Here is a 23907-nt window from a genome sequence, read left to right on the forward strand (position 1 = left end):
TGGATAGGGCCCCACCCCATTCCAGTATGACCTCATTTTAACTTCACTGATGACCTATTCTCTAACAAGATCACATTCTGAGGCACTAGGGGTTAAGATGTCAATGCGTCTTTTTTGAAGGGAACACAGTCAGCTTGCATCAGATACCTAACTCTTCCCAGGTGTATCAAGAATTTTCCTAGAGATGAGAATGATTGAAGTAAGTTTTGCTCCCAGAAAATCAAATAAGGATTAACCAAAAGAGTGATTTGGGGAAAGATATTCTTTGGGAAGAAATAGCATTGGAAGAGGGATGAAGCCACTAAAAGGGCATGAACAGACCAGAGGAGTGTGAGGGAGTTCCTGTAGCTACAGAATGAAATATTGAGAAACAAAGCAGGGAATGATAGGCTTGAGAAGTGTGCTTGGATCACAACGTGATGGGGACTAAGATGTGAATACTTTCTCCTGGTGCCCACCAGATGCTGTGTGTTACCTATGGACTTTGGCTTACTGCTCTGCCCACAGAAAAATGGGAGCCTGAGCTGCTAGTAAGTGGGATTTGGGAAAACGAAAGTGATGGATGTCTCTTCCTCAGTGGTTGAAACAGCCTTCATACTGCCTTCCTACAGGCACAGCCATCATTTCTGGACTTCCCAATGAGATATAAACCCCACAGGAAAGAGACTCTGTCCTATTCATCTCCGTACTCCCGGCTTTTTGCACAATAGCTGATACAACGGGCATGCTGGATTTAGATGGGTGGAAGGAATGGGTAGATAGAAAGGTATGTTAAATGCATCAAAACTTTGAGCAGGCCCCTTTGGCCAAGTGATGCGCCTAGGCTCATGCCATTTACCCTTCTTGGTGTCCACTCCTCTCCGCTATCTTTAAAGTTGTTTCAGGGAGGGTCTTGTAGATTATAAGGCAAGACTCACAGAAATCTTTAATAATCCATGTTTACTATCGGGCTATGTGGACTACGAAGTAAAGAAGCATGAGAGTGTGTGGCGGCAGCCTAATCATTCTGAGTCCCAGGAATACCGGGGTCTCAGTGATGCACAGGGAGGGACACTGAGATAATTAAGGGCACAGTTGAGCTTTCTTACCTCACTGTCTGTGAACCCTAAGTTGGCACTTCCCAGGAGAGGATCTGATGAGGGCTTCTCACCCATATCCGAAATGCCGTTTTTCTACTGGGTGTTGCCCCAGGCCCCTTCAGAGGGGATTGGCCTCCCCAAGGTCTGCCTCTGACCGTGGGTCCACTCAACTCCATTGTTAGGTTTCAGTTTTTAGATAAAGGCTGAATGATAACTTTAGGAAGGATGAACCACTTATTCTCAGAAAGGCACATGAGCCAAGCAGGCACTTGTTTGTAAGCCCCTTCTTTAGAATAATCAATTGACTGTATCAGAGTGAGGTCATCTGGGTCTGAAACTCCACAGCCCCTGAGGATTCTGCCACTCCCTCGGCATGCGCCTTGTATGGGCTTCTTCACATTTTATCTGCTGCCTTTTATACTTTTCCTCACACATGAGCCTTATTTATCTCCCCAACCACTCTGGGTGATCAAAAGATTATGAACTTTTCAGTCAGGCAAATGTGGTTTGGAGTCCTGCTATGACACTTAATAGGCACGCACATCATTTGGTTATTTACTTTCCTCTTAATTTCTAATCATTAACTGCAAAAGTGAAATAATGTCTCTTCACAACTTATTTTGAATATAGTGTCAGTCAGGGTTCTCCAGAGAAACCAACCAGTAGGAGATCTATCTATCTATCTATCTATCTATCTATCTATCTATCTTCTATTGTCTATCTATCTATCATCTATCTATCTATCTATCTATCTATCTATCATCTATCTATCATCTATCTATCTATCGTGAGAATTGGCTCATTTCACCTCTTATTCTACATCTTACTTTCCTATTTTAAGCCATTCTGTTTTCTCTTTTTGTATTCTAAACTAACTCTCTGGATGGATTCTTTAACATCTCACTTCACTATTTTCTCTTGGGATGCCCAGTTACACTTGATAACACATTTAATGAAATTGCTTGTACAGTGTTTTAAGTATTCTAACGTCCAAAGGTCCTTGAGGTCTGGAACAAAATATTTGTTTTGAGTAAAGAATTTTTAAAAAAAATTTTTTTTAATGTTTATTTATTTTTGAGACAGAGAGAGACAGAGTACGAACGGGGGAGGGTCAGAGAGAGAGGGAGACACAGAATCTGAAACAGGCTCCAGGCTCCAAGCTGTCAGCACAGAGCCCGACGCAGGGCTCGAACCCACAGACCATGAGATCATGACCCGAGCCGAAGTCGGACGCCTAACCTACTGAGCCACCCAGGCGCCCCTTGAGTAAAGAATTTTTTAACAAGGACCTCGCACTGGAGAAAAGAAATAGTCTTTCTCTCATAGCAGGAGGAATCTAAGGCAGGTTGAAACCAAGGTAGAACGTTCTGACTTTAAGCATCAGGAGAGTATTCCTGAGAAGCACCTGTGAAATGAAATTTTCGAGTTTCTACTTAAGCATAAATCATATCATGTAATTGCAAAGAAACTTGTCGGTTCAATTCTCCACCAGTGCCTGGAACAGGGTCTGGCAATCATATGGTCTTAGTAGACATTTATGCAATGAGGTCAGGTGGTCCCACAAGCAGTGCAGGATTCTAGAGATAACCTCTTATGGTTCCTTTTTTAAAAATATTTTATTTAAAAAAATGTTATCTATTTGTTTTTGAGAAAGAGCAAGTGAGCAAGGGGCAGAGAGAGAGAGAGGGAGAGAACAAGTCCAGAGCCTGAAGTGGGGCTCTAGCTTACCCAAAGTGGGGCTCAAACTCACAAACCCTGAGATCATGAGCTAAGCTGAAGTCAGATACTTAACTGACTGAGCCACTCAGGTGCCCTGATCTCTCCTGGTTCTGGTCAACAAATGTAATGAATGTGCTGTGTTGTGTGCTGCAGAGATTTAATTGAAAAGGAAGACAAGTTTTTCTTTTCTTTTTTTTAATTTTTATTTGAGAGACAGAGTGTGTGTGTGCGTGCGTGTGAGTGGGGGAGAGGGGCGGAGAGAAAGAGCGAGAGAGTGAGAGAAAGAGAGAGAGAGAATCTTAAGCAGGCTCCTCTCTCAGTGCAGAGTCTGATCCTGGATCAGGACCTGAGCCCAAATCAAGGGTGGAATGTTCAGCTGACCGAGCCACCCAGGCACCCCACTAATAACTCATTTTAAAGTTGTAAAATATACATTTTTTATAATAAAAAACAAAGAAAAGAAAAGTCAAACATAGCTTATTGCTTAAACGATAATCATTGTTAAAAATCTGCTGTATTTCGTTCTTGATTTTTTTTTTCTTGAATATTCAAAAATGCTGTATTCCTCAAAAATTCTGCCAATAAGTTGTTTATAGGACACAGTTTAGTTTCTTGCTTTCCACAGCAAGGGAGATCACTATGTTGTCAGAGTCCAAGGAGTATGGGTTTTTTTTTTTGTTTGTTTTTGTTTTGGTTTTTGGAGGCACAAAGGGGTCTTGTAAGATAGAAGTATAGTTTAAGAAGCTTTTTCCAATGTGAGGAATAAAGATAATTGGATAAAGATAACAGAATAATTTAGGATTGAGAAAGAAAGCAAAGCAAGGATTATGGGATGAGAATTTTAAAGAGTCTTGGGGCGCCTGGGTGGCTCAGTTCATTAAACGTCCAATTTCAGCTCAGGTCATGATCTCACAGTTCGTGAGTTCGAGCCCTGCATCAGACTCTGTGCTGATAGCTCAGACCCTGAAGCCTGCTTCAGATTCTGTGTCAACCTTTCTCTATGCCCCTCCCCCATATTCTCTCTCTCAAAAATAAATAAACATTAAAACAAAAAGAAGAGTCATGATAGTAAACAGTCATTTGATATACTGTCATTCAATGTTCATTAAGAATTTTTTTTTCAGCAAAATTCCTGAAATAAACAGTAAAGTTATTTGAAAGCTTTTTCCTTCTGGGCAAAACTTTTGGAGTACGGAAGCCAGGTTAATGTAGACAGAAGCTGCATAAATATAGAAAAGCTTCAGTTCTTAAGGGTTGATGGGGGGTGGGAGGGAGCAGAGGGTGGGTGATGGGCATTGAGGAGGGCACCTGTTGGGATGAGCACTGGGTGTTGTATGGAAACCAATTTGACAATAAATTTCATATCAAAAAAAGAAGAAAAGCTTCAGTTCTTAGTATACATTATAGGTAATTGAGATCACATTGCATACAAAATTTTATATATTATGTTCTTTTTATGTACTTTATGCCATTTTTCTATGTCACGGAAATCTGCTGTAAGCACCCAGGAAAAGCAGCAAAGTTTTATCTCATGAACTCCCCTAACTTGAATTAATTATTGTATTGAGCCTGTTTCAGTTATTTCCTATGTTAATTCATCTAAATAACACAGGGATGAATTCACTTATGCATGAGGATATTTCTGGTTTGGGGCTATTTCCTTTGGCTAGGTCATTTGAGGCGAAATTATGGAATCCAAGGAGTTAGTCACATCTTAACACTAAAGTGGCTATAAGTGGTTTTGGTTTTGTTTTGGTTGTTTCCAGACAAGTTCCAGTCACTAAGTCAAACCCTCTCAATGGATAACCCCATTCAAGCCACTCTCCCTATGGGTATTTTTCTTCTTCTTCTTCTTCTTCTTCTTCTTCTTCTTCTTCTTCTTCTTCTTCTCTTGCCATGCACAAAATAACTCCGACTTTCTGCCCAAGGGACTTAAAACTAAGGCAGATATTGAGAGCTCTCTGCAAATATGAGTTTGCTATTATTCTCTATGCTCCAAACTGTCACAATCTTAAAAGCTGGTACTATCATGCCACCCATCTCACAGAAAACAAGTTATTGAATTGTCAACCCCAGCCAAACATTGGTGGGTTTTCCTTAACACTCACAAACAGAACAAAACACCCTAGGGTTTTCACCTTAAACGAATAAACTCCTGCAAGTTTACTTGCTCGCAGTATATAAAATAGATTACTGTGGTGCTTTAAAGAAAAATGCAGTAAATGCCCAGTTGCCATTTGGTGCTGAGTTAATGGAATACATCTGTCTCAAGGCATAGTTCAAATTCCACCTCCTGCTGGATTCCCTGAGCCAGGAGATGATATCTTCTCTAGGAGTCCTAGCCCATTATTTTGCACTTGTCATCATTTTCCTCGATTAAAGTTATTTGTATATGTGAATAGCCTCCATTAGACTATGGATCCTTGGCGTGTTTCCTATTTTATTCATGTTTGTGTCTTCAGTACCTCGCAGGATTTGAACAAATAGATACTTGTTAAGTGGGAAATAATTTTGGATTATCTGCAGTTTGGGATTTTCTGCACCATTGCCCCCTACCGTCTGTGCGCCTAATCCTGAATTGACTGAGGACCCAATATAGTGTTAGATCAGCAAGTCTTAATTATATGACATCAAGCATCCCAGGAGGGAAGGAGGCGCAAAAGGACTTCACCGGACTGTACTTTCTCACCGACTCCAGCGGCTTCAAAGGTTTTCCTTGCAAGGGCGGCAGGGATCAAGTTGAGTGCGGGGGCGGGCGGGGGGCGGGGGAGAAAGTAGGAGAAGGAAAACCAACAAGTGAGGGCTGAAGTGGGAAGAAGTGGGGTAAGGGAAGTTTGCCTAAATCTTCCACGGCTCTCTTAGAAATTGCCCGCGGGAAAGGGAGGGGAGGGAGGGCCGGTGGCTGGGGGCCAGGGAGGGATGGCGAAAGGCTGACAGATGGAGTGCTCCCTCTGAGGGCTCTCTAAGGACCGACCGTTGCAAAGCCACACAATGTACAGAAGTAAATCAAATTGAGGAACATGTGCGCTAAAGGAAGGGGGAAGATGGGGGGGGGGGCAGGTCTCACAGTAGGGTGGGGGTGAAGAGAGTGGGATGGAGCCCCCTCAGAGCCAGAAGGGGAGAGAGCAGAGGGAGTTAGGGAGAGAAAAAGGAAAAGGAGGTCCCATCTTGGGAGGCTGGCATTTTTCTGGAACAGTTAGGAAGTAAGGGGAAACAGGGACAGGGAGGGTCTGAGAGCCGGAATTCCCAAAGGTCTCAGGGAAGGTGGAAGAGCATTTCAATCACTCTCAAATCTAGGCAAGACTGAACTCTCAATACTAGCGATAAATAACCGTCTGGGGCCAGGGGAGCAATATTTAGGGAAAGACTTCACTGGCACTCAAGAATAGTAGGTGGCAACTGTCCCCAAGAATTATTCCAAGGGTTTCCTAGAAGACAGTACAGCGGTTTTATCCTGGCCCCAGCTGGTACCCACGGAAAATATTCAGCCCTGAGTCAGCCTTTAAAGACCTTAAATCCCTTCTAGCCTGGGGGAATAAACGGATCCCACCCTTAAAGCTGGATTTGAGCTTCTAACTACCAGCTTCAGCTGGGTGAAGGCAGGAGTGGGGACTGAATGTCAAGAGCTGGCCTGGGGGTATTTTTTCGCGGGGTCACAGGATGGGTTAGAGTGAGGTTTTGTCTTTGTCTTTGCTTTTTAACCTCTTCTCCCTCACTTTACCTTCCCCAGTTCTCATTTTAATCATCTTTTACTCTTAAAGCCCTGCTCTGCAATATCTCCACACCTCTCCAACTCCCTTGATCACCATCCTTTTGAGCCTGGGGAAGGAGTGACAGCTTTTTTCCCTTTAAGAGTGGAGTAAACTAAAATCAACTTATGGTCCAGGAACAGGTAAGTCCAGAAATTCAGTGCAGAGTGTGAGTACGATGATCATACAGAGTACATTAAAGCTGGGATTTCTTTGAAGTGAAAGGGGGTCAAAAAATAATTAATGGACATTAATTGATCTAAAATCGGTGCAAACTGACTATACTAAGCAAACCAGAACTTACGGTCACCCTGAACATGAAGAATCGGCATGTAACACAATAGATGTGTGTTGTCTCCGTGTGAGTGTGTGCGCACGTGTGTGTTTGGGAGAAAGGGTGGGGATGTGGAGACTGTTCAGCTTGCCCGAGAGAATCCCTTTCTGTGGTAACTACCTGGAACCATGACTTTCCTTTAGTTAACCAATGTGACTCTGTCGAGGAGGTGCGAACATTAACTGACTCAGTTTTCATTCAAAACTATCTTCTCAGTGCTTAAGGATTAAAAGAATAGAATAACAATCAGAATAAATAAAAGGGACATACCAATAAGCAGTATAGCATTCATTTCCTGGATGTGTGATCTTGGGCAAGTCCCTTGTCCTTTGTGTTTTGTTTGCTGATATATCCCCGGTGTTAATTGCACACAGGAAGCAGTCAAATATTTATTGAATGCATGGATTAATGGACCTCATTCTCCTCATCTGTTGAAAAAAGGTGATAATAATAGTGCCCATTCCAAAGAGTTGTTGCTGCAATTAAATGAAGTCATGTTGGTAAAGCTCTCAGTTCAATGTAAAAATTCACGGAATGCTGGCTGTAAGCATTTCTAAAAGAGATGATATATGCAGATTACTGCTGCAGCAACTGTAGGGTATAGACACATTGCAAATGTCAGTTTCCTGCTTTATCCCTACCCTTTCCCCACACTATAATTCTGGTATCTTCAAATACTCACCTTTGAGCCCCAGAGGACCCGCATGGCTTTATATTCTCTGTGTTGCCTGATTCCCTGCCTTCCTGACTCAGACCAGGAATTAAAATGTCTGGAAATGAAAGCAGTTCTAGCTGAGAGAATGGGTGAGCAGGAAGAAGGGGAAAATGAGAAATTCAACCAGACCTCTGTGGTTGAAAAATCATTTATTGCAGGAACAGAACATCAGAGTTTGGGAACTGGGCTATGTGGATATTTCATGTATTCTTTTGGTATTGTTGTTCTTTTAAAATTAGTGGGAGAAAGGGAAAACCCCACCTGGAAGATAAGTCTCAGGCTAGTAAACAGTATATGACTTGCCACAATGGTCTTTCAGCACTCTGCTTGGCTCAAATCCTAAAAGGTTTCCTGTTTTATTTCCACAAATGAGGTCATCCTCTCTGCTCTGGATTCATAAAATACTGTCGCAGAGCATGAGATCTCGGGTAGAGTGGGCCTCAGACCAGATGAATGGGGAGTAGCTCTCCTATCGTAGAAGCTTCTAGGTACCACCATGAAACCATCTCTTCATATTACATTATCGGCAGTAGAGGTAAAAAGTCTCCTGAAACTGAATCTCAGCAAGTGTGTTATGGGCAAAATATGATTCTACTGAACATATCCCGGACAGTAGGGAACCAGATGTGGATGCCATCCTGCTAGCTGTTCCCAGCAGGTATTGTGAATCATTTTACTTTCAGTAACCTTGCTGGGGCAATAGATTTTAGATGAGTTAACTATCAATTATCTGCTTTAGGAAGGCAGTATCATGTTGTAGAGATAGATTACTTGTATCCAAATTCCAGGACCATCATATAGGACACCATCACTCCCTGCGTGGCCTTCGGCAAGTGCTTTAACCTTTTTGTATTGGATCAATTTCTCTGTAAAACAGAAGATGTTACTACTACCTACCTACCTACCTACCTACCTCATAAATCTGTTGTGATGATAAAATAAATTAATACATGAAAAGCACTTAAAACAACATCTAACATATAGTATATGTTCTATAAGGATTAGCTATAATTATCACGGTAAGTAATTTGTTTCTCCTCATTGGCTTCTATCTCACTCAGTTCCTGAATGCTTAGAAGTGATGTGATCAGAGCACTGGGCTAATGCAGTAGACCACTGAGAGCTTCCGGGCATGCAAGGAGACTTCTGCCATGACAGTGTAGTGCCCACTTGGAGTAGTGGAGCTTTGGCTGTGATGGGAGAGTGCCAAGGGCAGTGCTCTGTTTGGTCCTCCCAGAAGACTTGGTTTGATTTATCTCTTTATCCTAATCTGCTTCCAGTGGTATAAATTCAGGCTGGATTCTTAGAAAATCCCCTCTGTTCTCCACCAGGTATTTCTCAGGGCTTAGGAATCACATAATTGAAGCCTCTGAAATTCAACATAAAGTGTGTTCCTAAGACTTGTCAAATGCTCTTGGGGCAGAGGGTTTGGGGCCAGAGTTAGTGGAAGCTAGGGTGGTCTTGTCATGGAAGAGGCATATTGCCGTATACCCAGTGTTTGGGGCCGAGTGGGAGACGGTCAGATCCTTCCCGAAAATAAGGTTGGCTATGCGTGGGAAATAAGATTTTTAAAAGAGCATACATTAATTATATCTTAATATCAGTTTTACTTTAAAAGATTATATAGGAGTACATTATTCTGTTTTTAAGATATTTTATTTTTAAGTAATCTCTACACCCAACATGGGGCTCAAACTCAGAACCCCGAGATCAAGAGTTGCATGCTCTACTGACTGAGTCAGCCAGGTGCTCCTGAATACATTATTCTTGAATGAAAAGAAAATAGTCTCCTTTGATAACTACCTACTCTCAATGTGCTTATTCTCAGGAAGGTTATGTCCTGAGGAAAAGGCTCACTGTTATCAGTTTGTAGGTGTGTGTCTACAATATCTATTATTTAACATATGTGTACACATTCAAAAAAATTAAGTGTATCATACGGAACCTAATTTCTACATATAGTTTTACATTTCCTCCCACATATGTTAATACATAGAGTACGGGGGCACCTGGGTGGCTCAGTTGGCTAAGTGTCCAACTTCAGCTCAGGTCATGATGTCACAGTTTGTGAGTTCAAGCCCCACATCAGGCTCTGCACTGACAGCAGAGAGCCTGCTTGGATCTTCTGTCTCCCTCTCTCTCTGCCCCTCCCCCACTCATGCACGTGGGTGCTCTCTCTCTTCCAAAAATAAATACACCTTAAAAAAATTACATAAAATACGTTTCTTGTTAGTGTATATAGGCCAAGTCATGCAAATTAAGTAATATTCTGTTGCTTGGCCAAACCATTGGGTTATTTAATGTATTGATAATGTACTTTCTCACTATTAAAACCAATACTGCCATGAACATCTCTGGCCCATATATGGCTCCTGGGGTACACATGTAATTATGTTAGAAAGACATTGCAAAGTGGAGTTTTTGAATTATATACTCATATAATTTGTTTCTCTGCCTCTGCCGCTACACTGGAAGTTGGTTAGGAATGAGAACTCTTATTCAGCTCTGTATTCCCAGACTCTTACACGGTACCTAGGGTTTTATATGTACATAAGACACATTTCTGGGATAAATGCATAAAGTGTGGTCATTGCTATAAAAAAGGGTATGTATATTGAGGTAGAAGCACAGAGACAGGAGCTCTACATGGAGATTCTGATATTAGTTTTTCCTTGATTTCTAAGAGATTAAAAAATCAGATTTAAATGTTTAAGACAAAATACCAATAACAACTACAATTTATTGAACACTTGCTAAGTGCCAGATTCTATCTTAGGTACTTGGCATACATTATCTCATATTTAATGAGATGTATACTCCTCAGAGCAAGTTCATTGGATAAACATTATTACCTTCAATTTACAGATGAGGGAATTGAGGCCCAGAGAGATAAATAACTTGTCTGAAGTGGCATGGTTAGTGAAAGGCAATGTTAGGATTCAAATGAATCCAAGAGGACTGTGTTCTTAGGAGTTGGGTATCGTAGCGTAGGGAGGCAGGCTGAAGGCAAAGGTACAGAGCTCTCAAAGGCGCAGCAGTTTCCCAGTAGACTTTTAACAAATGCAGGTCATTATTTTGTTGCTGGAATGAGTTACTCTGTGTGCCTTGTGAGTGCGCAAATGCAAAGGCCTTGAACGAATGGGGTGGGAGAAGGTTGAGTCAAGCGTCCTTAAGAGAGACCAGGAATCTGGGTGGAGAGAGGACGCCCATGTCTATTATCTGTTTTCTAGACCCACTGTTGTCATTAACCTGGTTGGTTACCTTATTCAAACCTGGGGACTCAAATTGTATATTTTTGAAGAGCTAGTGTTGTTCACTTTCCAAGGGGAATTGTAACATTTGGCCGTGTCACCATCACTAAATGTTACAGCTGGGAGGAAAGCACCTAAGAGATCATGATCCAACCGGATCATTGATGACATGAGACCCAGAGAGCTTAGATCACTCATCGTGGCCACACAGCTAGAAGCAGGCTAAGATTTAGAACACAGGTTTCTTTACTTCCAAGCTTTTTTCACCCCATCGCATCTTGGAGTTTTGTAAAAGAACAGCGGTGGTGTTTACTGTTGTAAGGGGGGGGGTTGGGAATCTCCCACATGCCAGTCTCCAGACTAGACTGTTCAGAAACTCAGCTGTTTCACAGACATCTCTGTTTCACTGCAGTCTTTATTCAGGAGAGATTCATGTCACCAATCACTCTGTTTCAACCTGTTTCACAATTATTTTTGACCCTGTGTCATTTCCCTCCTGGAGCTTTTTGAGGTCAGGCCTAACCTACTCCATCCCTGTACTAATCCTTGGAGGGCAGCTTTAGGATCTGTTCAAGTTTTATCCTAAATCTAGGCAGCATGAATCCTCGCTTTCTACCATCCCTGATTTATGGCTCTGGACTCCATTTGTTGGTAGTATTGGTTTCAATTCAGCAAAAGCTAGCTGTCTCCCGAGGGAAGGTGAGAAGGAGGGACATCTGGGGATCTTAACAACAGGGTCTGTGGCATGTAGTTGAGCACCCTGGGGCCTAATGTCAGGCATTGGTCCCGGGGCTTCAGTGTCTGGTCTAAGAAGGCAGTTTCTAGCCCCCTGAGGGGCCCGTGGGCCGGTCTCCTTTGGGGGTCAGGATTACTGGGAATACTAATTAATTCATTAGTGGGGTTGATGGATTATCAAGCTGTCTCCTGGCAGTGGGGCCTGGGGTGGGGGGAACAGATTGCTGCCCATAAATCTGCCTGTTGCCTCCCTCCTCTCTGCTTCAATGGCTCTCACTCGGCCTGTGGGCCGGCAACTGAGCGCTGGTTGCATTTCCCCCACCCAGCAGATGGTTCTAACAGGTTAGCTCAGAGCTTTACAAAAAGCACAGAGAAAGAAGGAAGGCCTGGGGATTGGCCCTCTGGCCCAGGAACCATGTGGGGGAGGAGAATGAATGTAAACGCTTTGCATGCAGTCCCCGCCCTCTTTCCTCTGCTGACTGCACACACCCTTCCTGCCCCTTCCTGCTCTGAGTTCAATAGCTAACTGTCTGTATAACCTTCCAGGAGTTGTGATGTGGGTGACCCTGATGAATTATATTGCATCCCTCCCTCTGCAAAAGGCAGCTCTTAAAGAAAATTTGGCGTCTTCCTCAATGCCCTCTTGAGGCTGCACACGTGGGCACACACACATACACACAACTGAATGTGTTTTGAGAGCTAATCCCATTGTGTCTAGTTTCTTACATCTGTCAAAGAGAGCAAGGAGCCCTACAGAATGTTCTGTCCCCACCCTCATGTTTGTCTCAATATGTTCACCTTTCTGCTGATCCACTACTCTTCCCTGCCCTCTGAGCATTTCACAGGCGGGATACTAACATCGCCAGTATCATGAACTCTCAAATATCCAGGGAGATGGCTTCTAAGACACAAAGCAGGGGATCAATCCATTCTATACATGGTCATTGCAGCTCTCTCCTGAGCACAAATGCCTCCATAGATACACTTCCTCTGGCTGAAGAGGGGATTCTGATACGGTTTTCAGAAATCTACCTTTCCTAGCCTGTGTTACTTAATTACTCTGAACATGAAGTTTGTTTTGCTGAGCAGGTATTTCCTAAATAGAAATACAAGAAATATTAGTAGGGGCTTAGAGATTTGCTGAAGATGAACCACTTCTTATAAAATGGGGGAAAATGTTAATTTTTCTCTTCTTTCTTTCTTTCTTTCTTTCTTTCTTTGTTTTTTTTCTTTCTTCTTGGTGAAGGACAAGAGTCCTTCACACCTACAAGAGTTTTAAAAAAATGAACTGTTTCAAAACTAAGACATATCCTTCACCCTTATTGACAGCAAACCTATCTTTTGCTTTAAAATTTTTTTTTAATATTTATTTTTGAGAGAGAGAGAGGGTGCACGCTCGTGCATGCAAGTGGGGGAGGGGCAGAGAGAGAGGGAGACACAGAATCTGAAGCAGGCTCCAGGTTCTGAGATGTCATCACAGAACCTGATATGGGGCTTGAACCCACAAACCGTGAGATCATGACCTGAGCCAAAGTCAGACACTTAACCGACTGAGACACCCAGGTGCCCCTGCTTTTTTTTTTAATAAAAAAAATTTTTAATGTTTATTTATTTATTTTTGAGAGAGAGAGAGAGCACAAGCAAGGGATGGGCAGAGAGGGAAACACAGAATCCGAAGCAGGCTGTAGGCTCTGAGCTGTCAGCACAGAGCCCAACATGGGGCTCGAACCCATGAACTGTGAGATCATAACCTGAACTGAGGTCAGAGGCTTAATTGGCTGAGCCATCCAGGCACTCCAGTAAACCTATCTTAAAAAAAAAAAAAAAAAAAAAAAATATATATATATATATATATATATATATATATATATATATATATATTTTTTTTTTTTTTTTTTTTTTTTTTAATTTACATCCAAGTTAGCATGTAGTGCAATAATGATTTCAGGAGTAGAATCCAGTGATTCATCCCCTACATATAACACCCAGTGCTCATCCCAACAAGTGTCCTCCTTAATGCCCCTTACCCATTTAGCCAACCCCCCATCCACAACCCCTCCAGCAACCCTCAGTTTGTTATCTATATTTAAGAGTCTCTTATGTTTTGTCCCCCTCCCTGTTTTTATATTATTTTTGCTTCCCTTCCCTTGCGTTCATCTGTTCTGTGTCTTAAAGTCCTCATATGAGTGAAGTCATATGATATTTGTCTTTCTCTGACTAATTTCGCTTAGCATAATACCCTCTAGCTCCATCCACGTTGTTGCAATTGGCAAGATTTCATTCTTTTTGATTGCCAAGTAATCCAGTAAACCTATCTTTTGCTTTAACCTTCTGCCCTTTTCTTTGCACACAAGACATTCTTATAGCTCTTCATCTCTATTACATATGTACCATTGGTAGAGCACTGTGATTTCCAAAATCACACATGTAATATGGTAGAGCATATTACATATGTTGCATTGGTAGAGCAAGTGATTTCCAAAAAACTGAGGGATTTCCTTCAAGGGAATTTCAAAAAGAGGCTGAGCTTGGACCCGGAATTCTATCTTGCTACAGTGGGGAACACTTTACTGATCAGGTCCTTTTACAGATGTGATATTGGAAATGAGGTTGAAATACCGAACATCATTCAGCCAACTGCTTCTTCCCTTCTTCCAAGCACCCTTCTTCCCTTGCCTCCCCAGAACCATAGAAGTTTACAAAATCCTTCACATCTTAAAATGAAGATTCTGCATTTTGACTTGGTAGCTCTCTGTAATAAAGCATATCCGTATATTTTCTTTAAATCTTTCTAGGTGTAGTTTTCTTCTTTCTCTTCTAGCCAATTAATCTTACCACAGAATACCACAGGGATTTTAGCAATTGCAGGACCTTTCCTTTCTTCCAAGTCCATTACTATTCAGATGGACTTTTTCTACCTGAATGCTTAATGATATATTTTGATATATTTTTGAAAAATAATAGTGGATCCCAGTTTGTAATTCAAGGAGCTAAGTGTCCTTACAATGAACTATTTCATTCATTTGCTTTACATTTTTATAAATTTCAAGCAAACAAAAGTTGAAAGAACAGTACAACAAATATAGATATGGCCCTGTCTATAGTCACTAATTAAAATAAAAAGGTTTTGAATGGAAATAAGTCTGACATGTTGAAAAGAAGGGAGAGGAAGGTACTTTTTCCTTCTTCTTTTAAAATTCTGAAGTTTTAAAACTAAAGACACCAATCTACATGTATAAGGTAATAGTGATGCTGTGTCCTGGGCATGTATCTTTCTCATTTTTTGACTCTTCAGATGGAGACCACTGTTTTCATTAACCCTTCTTAGCTCTCTGAGACGCCCTCCAATTTTCTCTCACCCAATGTCTTACTTTTTTAACCACAAAGATTTCCAGTCCTCTTTTTCTTTACCTTTCAACTTCAGCAACTCTCCTCCCATATTCTCCTTCTATTAACCTTTCTCCCCATTTATACAAACGATCAAATAAAACAAAACGAATGAATGGTAAACTGGACCTGGGCAGAGGAGCCCTTTGAAGTAGGTGTGTCTTTCGACTGGGGAAGGGGAGGAGTTAGACCTCCGGCAGCATCACCCCGCCCTGGTCAGCTGGGAAAGCAATCAAAACTGCTGCAACTCGGAGACTCCGGCCAGAGCGCAGGAGCTGCCCAGAGGCTGTGGTCCTGAAAGCTCCACTCCGGGGAACTAGCCACTCAGAGGAGGTGCTGAAGAACAGCTAAATCAGCTGCAACGGGAGCATCAGCCTGAAGGCGTCCTGGAGGAGCATACAGAACTCCAAGGAACGAGTAGAACAAGAATCAGTCAGAAAAAACAGATTCAGTGACATATCTAAGAGGCAGGGGCCGGTTTAACATGGATCGCTAAAAGTACTTCCTTCTCCTATGATCTGGACGCTCAGGGAGACTTGGGTTCTCTGAGTCTCCTCCAGGACACAGATCCAGACTTCACACCAGGGACCACCACTGACAGAGGTGAGCCCTTGGATGGGGGTGGTACGGGACTACTAAAGTTTCTGTGGGAAGTTCCCACAGACCTAGAGGAGCAGTTGGGCTGAGGTAAGTCTCTTCTGGGCTAGGAGAAGAGGGAGTAGGACTTGGCAACTTGAACAGAGAAGCAGACAGAGAACATTTGGGGACGGATATTAAAATTTTAACAATTTCACTAATTCCAATAGCACCTGCCACCCGAAGTGAAACTCACACACTCAATCATTTTTATAAAGTAGAGATTACAAATTATCATCCTCTATGTCTGTCAAACTCACCCTTCCATTTTATTAATGCAGGAGAAAAAAATGTCCAAAAAGTTTAACTTTGTCTGAGGTGGCTCAGGAAGTAGGTTGCAAGAATTGACTCAATCCGCTGCTCTGTTCACAGCATTTTCAGGCTGTGGAGAGAGTGGAAGGGGTAAGAAGGGGAATGGTAATAGACTAAGATATGAGAGAAGATGTCGGAAAGCTATGGAGCATATTCTTACCGTTTCCCCCATTTGGTGTGCTAGAAATTCTTAGATAGTTGTAATAGAGTGGTGAAAATTTCCTTTTCCTCAGCTCTTTCCACTAAGAAATCAGAAAAGAAAGGTTGTTCTTATATATTTTTGTCTCCTCTGCCTCTTATTCTTCATTTACCACCCCCAAACTGTATCCAGAACAATAGTAATAAATGTAAAATGCTTCCCTTGTTTTCGGACAGAGGGACCAGGGATCAAATGTTGAAGAAGAAGGGGGAAAACTAAAAGATTGAGTAATTTCTGTTTGCAAAGTTCATCATTTGGGTTTGAGGCTATGAAAACCGAAATATGATATGGCTGTGTTGGGTACGGTGTGCCTGTGTGTGTGTGTGTGTGTGTGTGTGTGTGCGCGCGCTTGTGTGTACAGGTATTAACCAAGAGAGAAAGTGGTAGAGTCTAAAAAGTTGTATAGGAAGAGCACAAAACAGTCCACTGGCAGTTTCTGGGCAGAGCAGGTTGTGAGCACCCCGGTCTGCATTCTGTCTTTTTAGTGTGAAGACTCTGCCGCTCTGAGCAAGGCATTTAGCCTGTCTGGTGCTTGGATTCCTTAGAAACTGAGCTGAATAGGCTCCTTCCTGTTGTACTGAGGATTCAGTCTTAGGCTCAGGAGGTGAAGTGAGTACAGTCAGCTTCCAAGAGGAAATATACTGTCTCATCACCACATGCACACATGTAAGCACCCTTCATTCACGTGTCCATCAATAGAAACTTCTACACAACAAGTCCTTACCCTTGCTTTTCATAAATCTTCTAAATGAGATACGAAAGACAGAAATACTATTTCCATTTTTCCCTAGGAGTAAAAAAAAAATGAAAATAATTTTCTGTGCTCATTTAATAAGCGAGTGATAAAAGAGTGGAGAGGGTCTCAGTGCCAGGCTTCTTTCAGTACACCTCTGAGCGGGTTCATTAACAGGCTCAAAGCCATGGTAGAATTAGATTCTTGTTCTAGAGAAAACGGAGTTGATTTCCTTGATCAGAAATCACAACTGCACCACACACATTTTCGGCTCTCAAGTCTAAAACTGGATGTTCATCATCTTTTTTCCCCTGCTAACTTTTCGAGGCATTGGAGACATTTAGGTGGAAAAAGTCAAAAGAAAAGAATTATTACTTCTTTTAATCTTTGAGGAGTCCTGGCTTTTACTTCTATTTGAGAGACATTTCATTTTTCTCCTCAGAGCTCTGGCACTGGATTCTGGTAGGAAAGTCTTATCCCCAGTAGTGTCTAATCAAAGACAAAAGGAAACAAATGTCCAGGGCTAAGAGCTGTGTGTGTTCTGTCAGAAACTTCATGAACCTAAACATTAAAGTAACTGAGTAGGAGTGTCCAGCAAACTGCTGTGTCCCCATAATAAAAAAAACAATAAAAGTGACTAACCTCCTCCATGAATATGGTAAAAGAGTTTTGGGCAATCCGGTAGAAACAGCTGATAGAACTCTGTTTCTTCACCTCTTGCAATGGAGTAGAAGCTTTGATACTTAGTTATTAGGTTGGAGGAGGGGGTTTGTCAGGGAATTTTTCAAAATGCATGTTGAGATAGAGCCATTAGCTTTTGTTGGCATGAAATCAATAGTAAGCACAGATTGTTAAGTATACTTGGTTTTGTCCATGTGTCCAGGAGAAGTCATGATGAACTTTAGGAACGATAGTACTTAATACTTATATGGCATTATGATGTCTGGCACTATATTAGCTCATTTTATGCTCACAATAATCCTATGAGGTAGGACTATTATTATTCCCATTCTAAAGAGAGGGAACTGAGGCACAGATAGATTCTGAAACCTTAAGATCACATATCTAGTATGTAATAGAGCTGAAGTTTAAACTCAGGTAATGTGACTCCAGAGTCTGCTGTCCAGATACACTGGGAGAAAAGATGGGCTATTGGGCAATTGTTAGATCATCTTCTGAGCCAATTAGAGGAGGTTCCCTCAAGATAAGAAGAGGTACAGTAGTTAGCAGAATCTACTTTTATGATTCATCTGTGGGAAACAACTTTTATTTTTGAATATGCAAATTGTGTAAATAGATTAGATAAGAAAACTCAAGAATAAACACAAGATAAATATATGGATAATGTTTTATAGCATTTAAAGTTTACAAAATCTTATTTTTATTTGTCTTGCAAGAACCATGTTAAATATACCTTACCTCTATTTTATCAAAGAGGAAATGAAAGACCAGAGAGCTATGTAATGTGTTTGAAATCAGCAACTGGGAATCAGAACAGTTGGGACTAGAGTGTGCGTCATTCCAGCTTTCATGATTTTGAAGCCACCGTATATACCCATGCGATGCTCCTAGAACTTAATGGACGAGAATCTATGAAAAAAGAGAGAGTTAAACTGGAGCCATCTATATCCTTCCCAGGGTTAGTAAGAGAAGAAAGATAAAAAATGGTTGCCCTTTACATTGTTTTAGCCAAAGCCAGTTGGTTCTTTTCCTTCGTACCTGCTGATAACCTGACTTGAAAGCAACTCTTTGACTCTTATAGAAACCATCAAATTATGTTAAAGGCGAAGGATAGTCTACTCTATTCTCCTAATCCCACTTCTTGGTGGGGGTGAGGATGGACAGAACTTGGCTAGAGTCCAGAGGTACGGAGGTGAGGATCATAGTAATAATGAAAAAGGCCAATTACAGAGGCTATCAGGGGCAATTTGGGAGACTGCTTTCCTCTCCTGCATCTTCCTTCTCAACTCTCCCTGCATGTAAGTATGACTGAGTGATGATGATGATGAAGAGGAGATGAGAGAAATAGAAGAGAAAAAAGATAAGGAAGCAGAGTAAGAGAAGGTGGGGGGGGGAATAAAAGGGTGGAAGCGATAAGAAAAAAAAAATCTATAAGAGGAAGGAATCCTGGAATCTGAGAGTTAAACATTGCAAAGAACAGCTAAACTAGCCTCCCTTTGGATGATGTTCATTTCCTGGTGATTTAGTTCAGCTGATCCACACCCCCTGAAGTCAAAGTGCCTTCCTTTCTTCCTGTAGCTGTGGTGGTGGGGGGGGGGGGGGAGGAGAAATAATCTAAAACCTAGGATTTGGAATCAGAAGAACTGACTTTATGTCCTGCTCTATCAGCTCTATATCTTTGCATTTCCATCACTTAATCTCTGACCCACAGTGACCTCGACTACAAAACAAGCATAAATCCCCATTTCCCTCAAAGGTTGGCTATAAGGCTACACAAATGTTATTATAATTACGTGTGCAACATTACGTTTCCCAAGCCTACTCCATCCTTTTTGGCCTCAGAGTGCACCTGCCTCAGAAAGGTCTGTGTTACTTTAACAGAAAGTTAATTAGGTCCTTCACCCTCCCTCTGGATATCGGGCTGAGTTAGAAGTGCAGCTCAGCACACAAGCTCCATCATCCATATTAAAAGTGGGATTTTCTAACTTGGCCTGGGCAGCCAGTTGACCAATAGGTTCCAACGTGTGTTTTCAATAAAGCTGCTTACCCAGGAAGCCTTATTAAGTGAGTAAGTCAAGCTGACATGATTTCTGTGCTGATTAACATGAAACCTAGGCTGTTTTTGCAATGCAGTAACATTAATTATTTATAGGAGGTAAATGAGGTTAGAAGGAAAACAAGCTCAAATTACCAGAAACAAATCAGATCATATATTTATATTTTTAAAATCTATGTGCTAAATCCTGCCTCATTGATTTGAGGCTCAAGCTTTAAGGATCGAAAAATGTGTCTCATGTTCTCCCCTTTCTGATACACAAAAGTGATGGAAGGTTTAGCGTTTCAAAGACTAAGTTGGTAAACTGGCATGCCCCAATGCTGCTTCTCAGATACTTTTATTTGGTAAATTATATACCTGCAAATCGCTCAGCAAATCTCAAAACAATTCACCCTTCCAGAATTGAACATAAAATGTTTACTAAACCACCAGTCTCTTCTGGTTTTCGAAGTGCAATTTTTTTTCAAAGAAAATCTGGATTAAACAGTATCTGTTAGGCAAGTGAATTAAAGTAGTCAGGGTATTTCCATGTTTGTCTGAAATAGTCCTCGCTTATGCCTGCAGTCACTATGTTCTGTTAAGTTTAGAGTTTGCCCCAGATTTTTCATTTTTAATGAAGTATTATTATAATAGTTATACTAAGATAATCTTGAATAAGCTTTGTAGACCTCTGGATTGTAAATCTAGATGTTGCCATATTCTTGTCTGATGGTGTGAGATGCCTGTGCAATGAAAGAGTTTTATTTTTAACATATGGGTGAATTTAAAAAATGGTCAGTGGTAACCCTGCTCTCTTTTCATGATCCTTTTAGACACCATGTCACTGACATCTCTAATACCACTACATTAGACAGACCATAAGGTGCTTGATGAAAACCAAAATGCTCTTCTGGTGATAGTGAAAGAAATAGTCATGGTCACATGGGGGTACCAGCCAGTTGTGGCACTGCTCTTTCCTAGGATGCTTGAAGCTAAGAGTTGGCAGAGTCAGTGGGAAACATGGAATGTTACAGGTTAAGTGTATGTGGCATATCTCTCAATAGAGGCTGGGCAGTCCTCTGAAGAACAAATTAGTCTGAATGATCTCAGCACAGCGTTTCATTTATTTTGTGGTGTAAAATACAACAGTGTACTTACTTACTGTGTGATATGCTTTTTAAATTTTGCAATAATTATAATTATATCCATGTTATAAGTTTTAACTACATTAGCACCTTCTTTTACTTTCAGAAGTTTCTCTGTTTGGATAATAATTTATATGTCCACCTTATCTATTTCCCTTTTTGATCTGTACTCTGGAAAGAAGGAAAGATATATTTTGACTCTTATACCAGTTATTTTTGCATAAAATCTCTACAAGACAAGGCACCAGAGAATGAAAAGTACAAGGCAGTGGCACTACCATGAGTAATCAAGTCAATTTCATTTTTCTAAAGTTGATTTTTTTGTACTATGCCATAGCTATATTAGTGTTCTTGGCATTTATTTGAGTCTTAGATTACTTATTTAGAATGGTGGACTTGGACTAGATAATCACAAGTTGAATCCCAATACAATTCTCTGTTTTATATCTAAGATATAAAAAGAAAGTTTAGTTTTAAATCAAAGCAGATATTCACAGACACTAATCATTGCCGTTTCCTGTTCCAGACCTGGAAATGGCAAAACCTTATGTGAAACCCAAGGAGATGACAGAGTTGGTCAACACACCATCCTGGATGGACAAAGCTCTGGGCTCTCAGAATGAGATGAAGGAGGAAGAGAGAAGATCAGCTGCTTATGGGATGCTTGGAAGCTTAGCTGAAGAGCATGACAGTATTGAGGAGGAAGAAGAGGAGGAAGATGATGGGGAGAAGCCTAAGAGAAGGGGTCCCAAGAAAAAGAAGATGACAAAAGCTCGCCTTGAGAGATTCAGGGCTCGAAGAGTCAAGGCCAATGCTAGAGAACGGACCCGGATGCATGGCCTGAATGATGCCCTGGACAACCTGAGGAGAGTCATGCCATGTTACTCTAAGACTCAAAAGCTCTCCAAGATAGAGACTCTTAGACTGGCCAGGAACTATATTTGGGCTTTGTCTGAGGTCCTGGAAACTGGACAGACACCTGAAGGGAAGGGCTTTGTGGAGATGCTCTGCAAAGGGCTCTCTCAGCCTACAAGCAACCTGGTGGCTGGATGCCTCCAGCTGGGCCCTCAGTCTGTCCTCTTGGAGAAGCATGAGGAGAAATCTCCTATTTGTGACTCTGCCATCTCTGTCCATAACTTCAACTATCAGTCTCCTGGGCTCCCTAGCCCTCCTTATGGCCATATGGAAACACATCTTATTAATCTCAAACCCCAAGTATTCAAGAGTTTGGGAGAATCATCCTTTGGGAGCCATCCACCTGACTGCAGTACACCACCTTATGAGGGCCCACTCACTCCACCCTTGAGCATCAGTGGGAACTTCTCCTTGAAGCAAGATGGCTCTCCTGACCTGGATAAATCCTACAGTTTCATGCCACATTACCCTTCTGCAAGTCTAAGCTCAGGGCATGTTCATTCAACTCCCTTTCAGGCTGGTACCCCTCGTTATGATGTTCCCATAGATATGTCCTATGATTCCTACCCTCACCATGGCATTGGGGCCCAACTTAATACAATCTTCACTGATTAGGGCAGTAAGACAAGCATTTCAGAGGATAATGTGGACGTGTTTCCCATAATTCAAGTGGGTTGAGCTGAAGATTCAATGACCTTAAAGGAACCCTATAGATAGATATCAAACGCAGTAGTCCCAGTCCATTTAGGCCTTCCTGCACCTGCCACCCTCATTTATCATCAGCTTCTCACACTGTATTGATTCATTTAGTTAGGGTCCTCAAGTGAAATTATTTGATTGTTTACAATCACGTGGAAATACAACAGAAGCCCTGGGCCCTATTCTAATGGTGCCAAAAACTCATGATCTATGCCACTTAATTTTCCATTTCTGGCCTCTGTTTACTGATTGGTAAAATCAGACAACTGTTTTAAGTCTAGATGATTTTAAAGTCCTTCACAGTTCTGAAAATTCAATAATTTTGGTGATCACTCCTATAAACTTACTGAAACTGAAAGAATTGAAGAATAATAGTAAATGAACACTGTGTGTGGAATGATTAGATGGAGTTGCCAAAGGAGCACAGATGCATTTCTCTCGGGGACCTGATAGGACGTCTATACATCTATCTAAAAATTGTCTCCAAAGGCTAAAATCCTAACTTGGCTGTCACTGTGAATAACAAAGCATGTTCTTTAAGAGATTAGCTCTACTTCTTGTTGGCTGAGGCTGAACATCTCTTTCTTAGTAATATGAGAACCATAGTAGAGATCTCATACCAACTTGATTCTTGATTAACATTTCAAAAGCACTTTTCTCAGTTCTAGAGATGGGGCAAGCAAGTCACTGTAAACAGACTCCTATGACCAATGGAACTTAGAGAAGTCATCCATACCATTTCATAGCTTCTGTAACCAGGAGGCTCTAAAAATTCTGAAGATGCTCAGGGGCTGCTATTGGAATCAGCAAACAACCCAGGTCATATTCAAGAGCAATAAAATGGCAATTGGCTATACTAACATGGCAATTGGCTATACCTTACCATAGTTTGGTGACTCCCTCTATCTCACATCTGCCCATAGGAAGACCAAATTTTCTTTGGCAAGATACATTTCATTTGGTTACACAAAACATGGTTAAAACCACTGACCTCTGTTCACACCAATTATTCTTATATTTTCTAGAGGGATAAGCACCAATCAATTTATGACCAAACTTGAATTTTTCCAATGCATATACAATTCCTTATCTCCTCCTCCACTAATTGTTACCTCTTCTTCACTTCTAAAATATAATATGTTATTACATATTGTAGATAACATTCCAAGTGAGCGGACTTAAGGATGCAGAAATCAAATCCAAGGTCGGTGAATGCTTTTACCAATTTATGTCTTCATCACAGGTTTATCCTGATTTGCAGGATGTTTATTTTTCTTCATGGAACTCCTCTTTTGTTTATATCAGCATTAATTTTGTCACTTTTTTTTTTTTCAGAAAAATGTGATCTGAGAAATTTCAATGTCCTGTTCAATCTGCCAGGACAATTATTTAAAACAAACTAAAAGCCTAAATGGTTTACATGATAGTGGATCACATCCTGCTCTGCCAGAGAGGATAAGTTTAGGATGTAGGGTACACAAATAGGACCAATGAATAAAATTGATAAGGCAGATTAGTATGTCATTTTCTACAGCTCAGCTATCCCCTAAACGCTGCCAAACTATCTGTGGATCTTGACTTTT

At 41.2% G+C, this 23907-nt stretch overlaps 2 protein-coding genes across 3 annotated transcripts in view; one reads left to right on the plus strand and one right to left on the minus strand.

Moving 5' to 3' along the window:
• TESPA1 (thymocyte expressed, positive selection associated 1) overlaps positions 1–1170 on the minus strand; it is a 41055-nt gene extending 39885 nt beyond the window's left edge. Inside the window, exon 1 of the mRNA XM_042946774.1 lies at positions 1089–1170. The gene's annotated coding sequence lies outside the window, so the exon portion shown is untranslated. The remainder of the gene's footprint in view (positions 1–1088) is intronic.
• NEUROD4 (neuronal differentiation 4) lies at positions 100–23170 on the plus strand. Of its 2 annotated transcripts, XM_042946777.1 has the most exons (5): positions 100–199; positions 462–530; positions 5325–5507; positions 6560–6690; positions 21237–23170. In XM_042946777.1, the coding sequence occupies exon 5, from the start codon at positions 21245–21247 to the stop codon at positions 22238–22240; it is 996 nt and encodes a 331-aa protein (XP_042802711.1). In that variant the 5' UTR covers positions 100–199; positions 462–530; positions 5325–5507; positions 6560–6690; positions 21237–21244; the 3' UTR covers positions 22241–23170. The 2 variants fall into 2 exon arrangements, with proteins under 2 accessions (XP_042802711.1, XP_042802710.1); XM_042946776.1 differs by lacking the exon at positions 462–530.
• The last annotated feature ends 737 nt before the right edge of the window (positions 23171–23907 follow it).

Source organism: Panthera leo, chromosome B4, assembly GCF_018350215.1.
Source record: "Panthera leo isolate Ple1 chromosome B4, P.leo_Ple1_pat1.1, whole genome shotgun sequence".
Lineage (NCBI taxonomy): Eukaryota > Metazoa > Chordata > Mammalia > Carnivora > Felidae > Panthera > Panthera leo.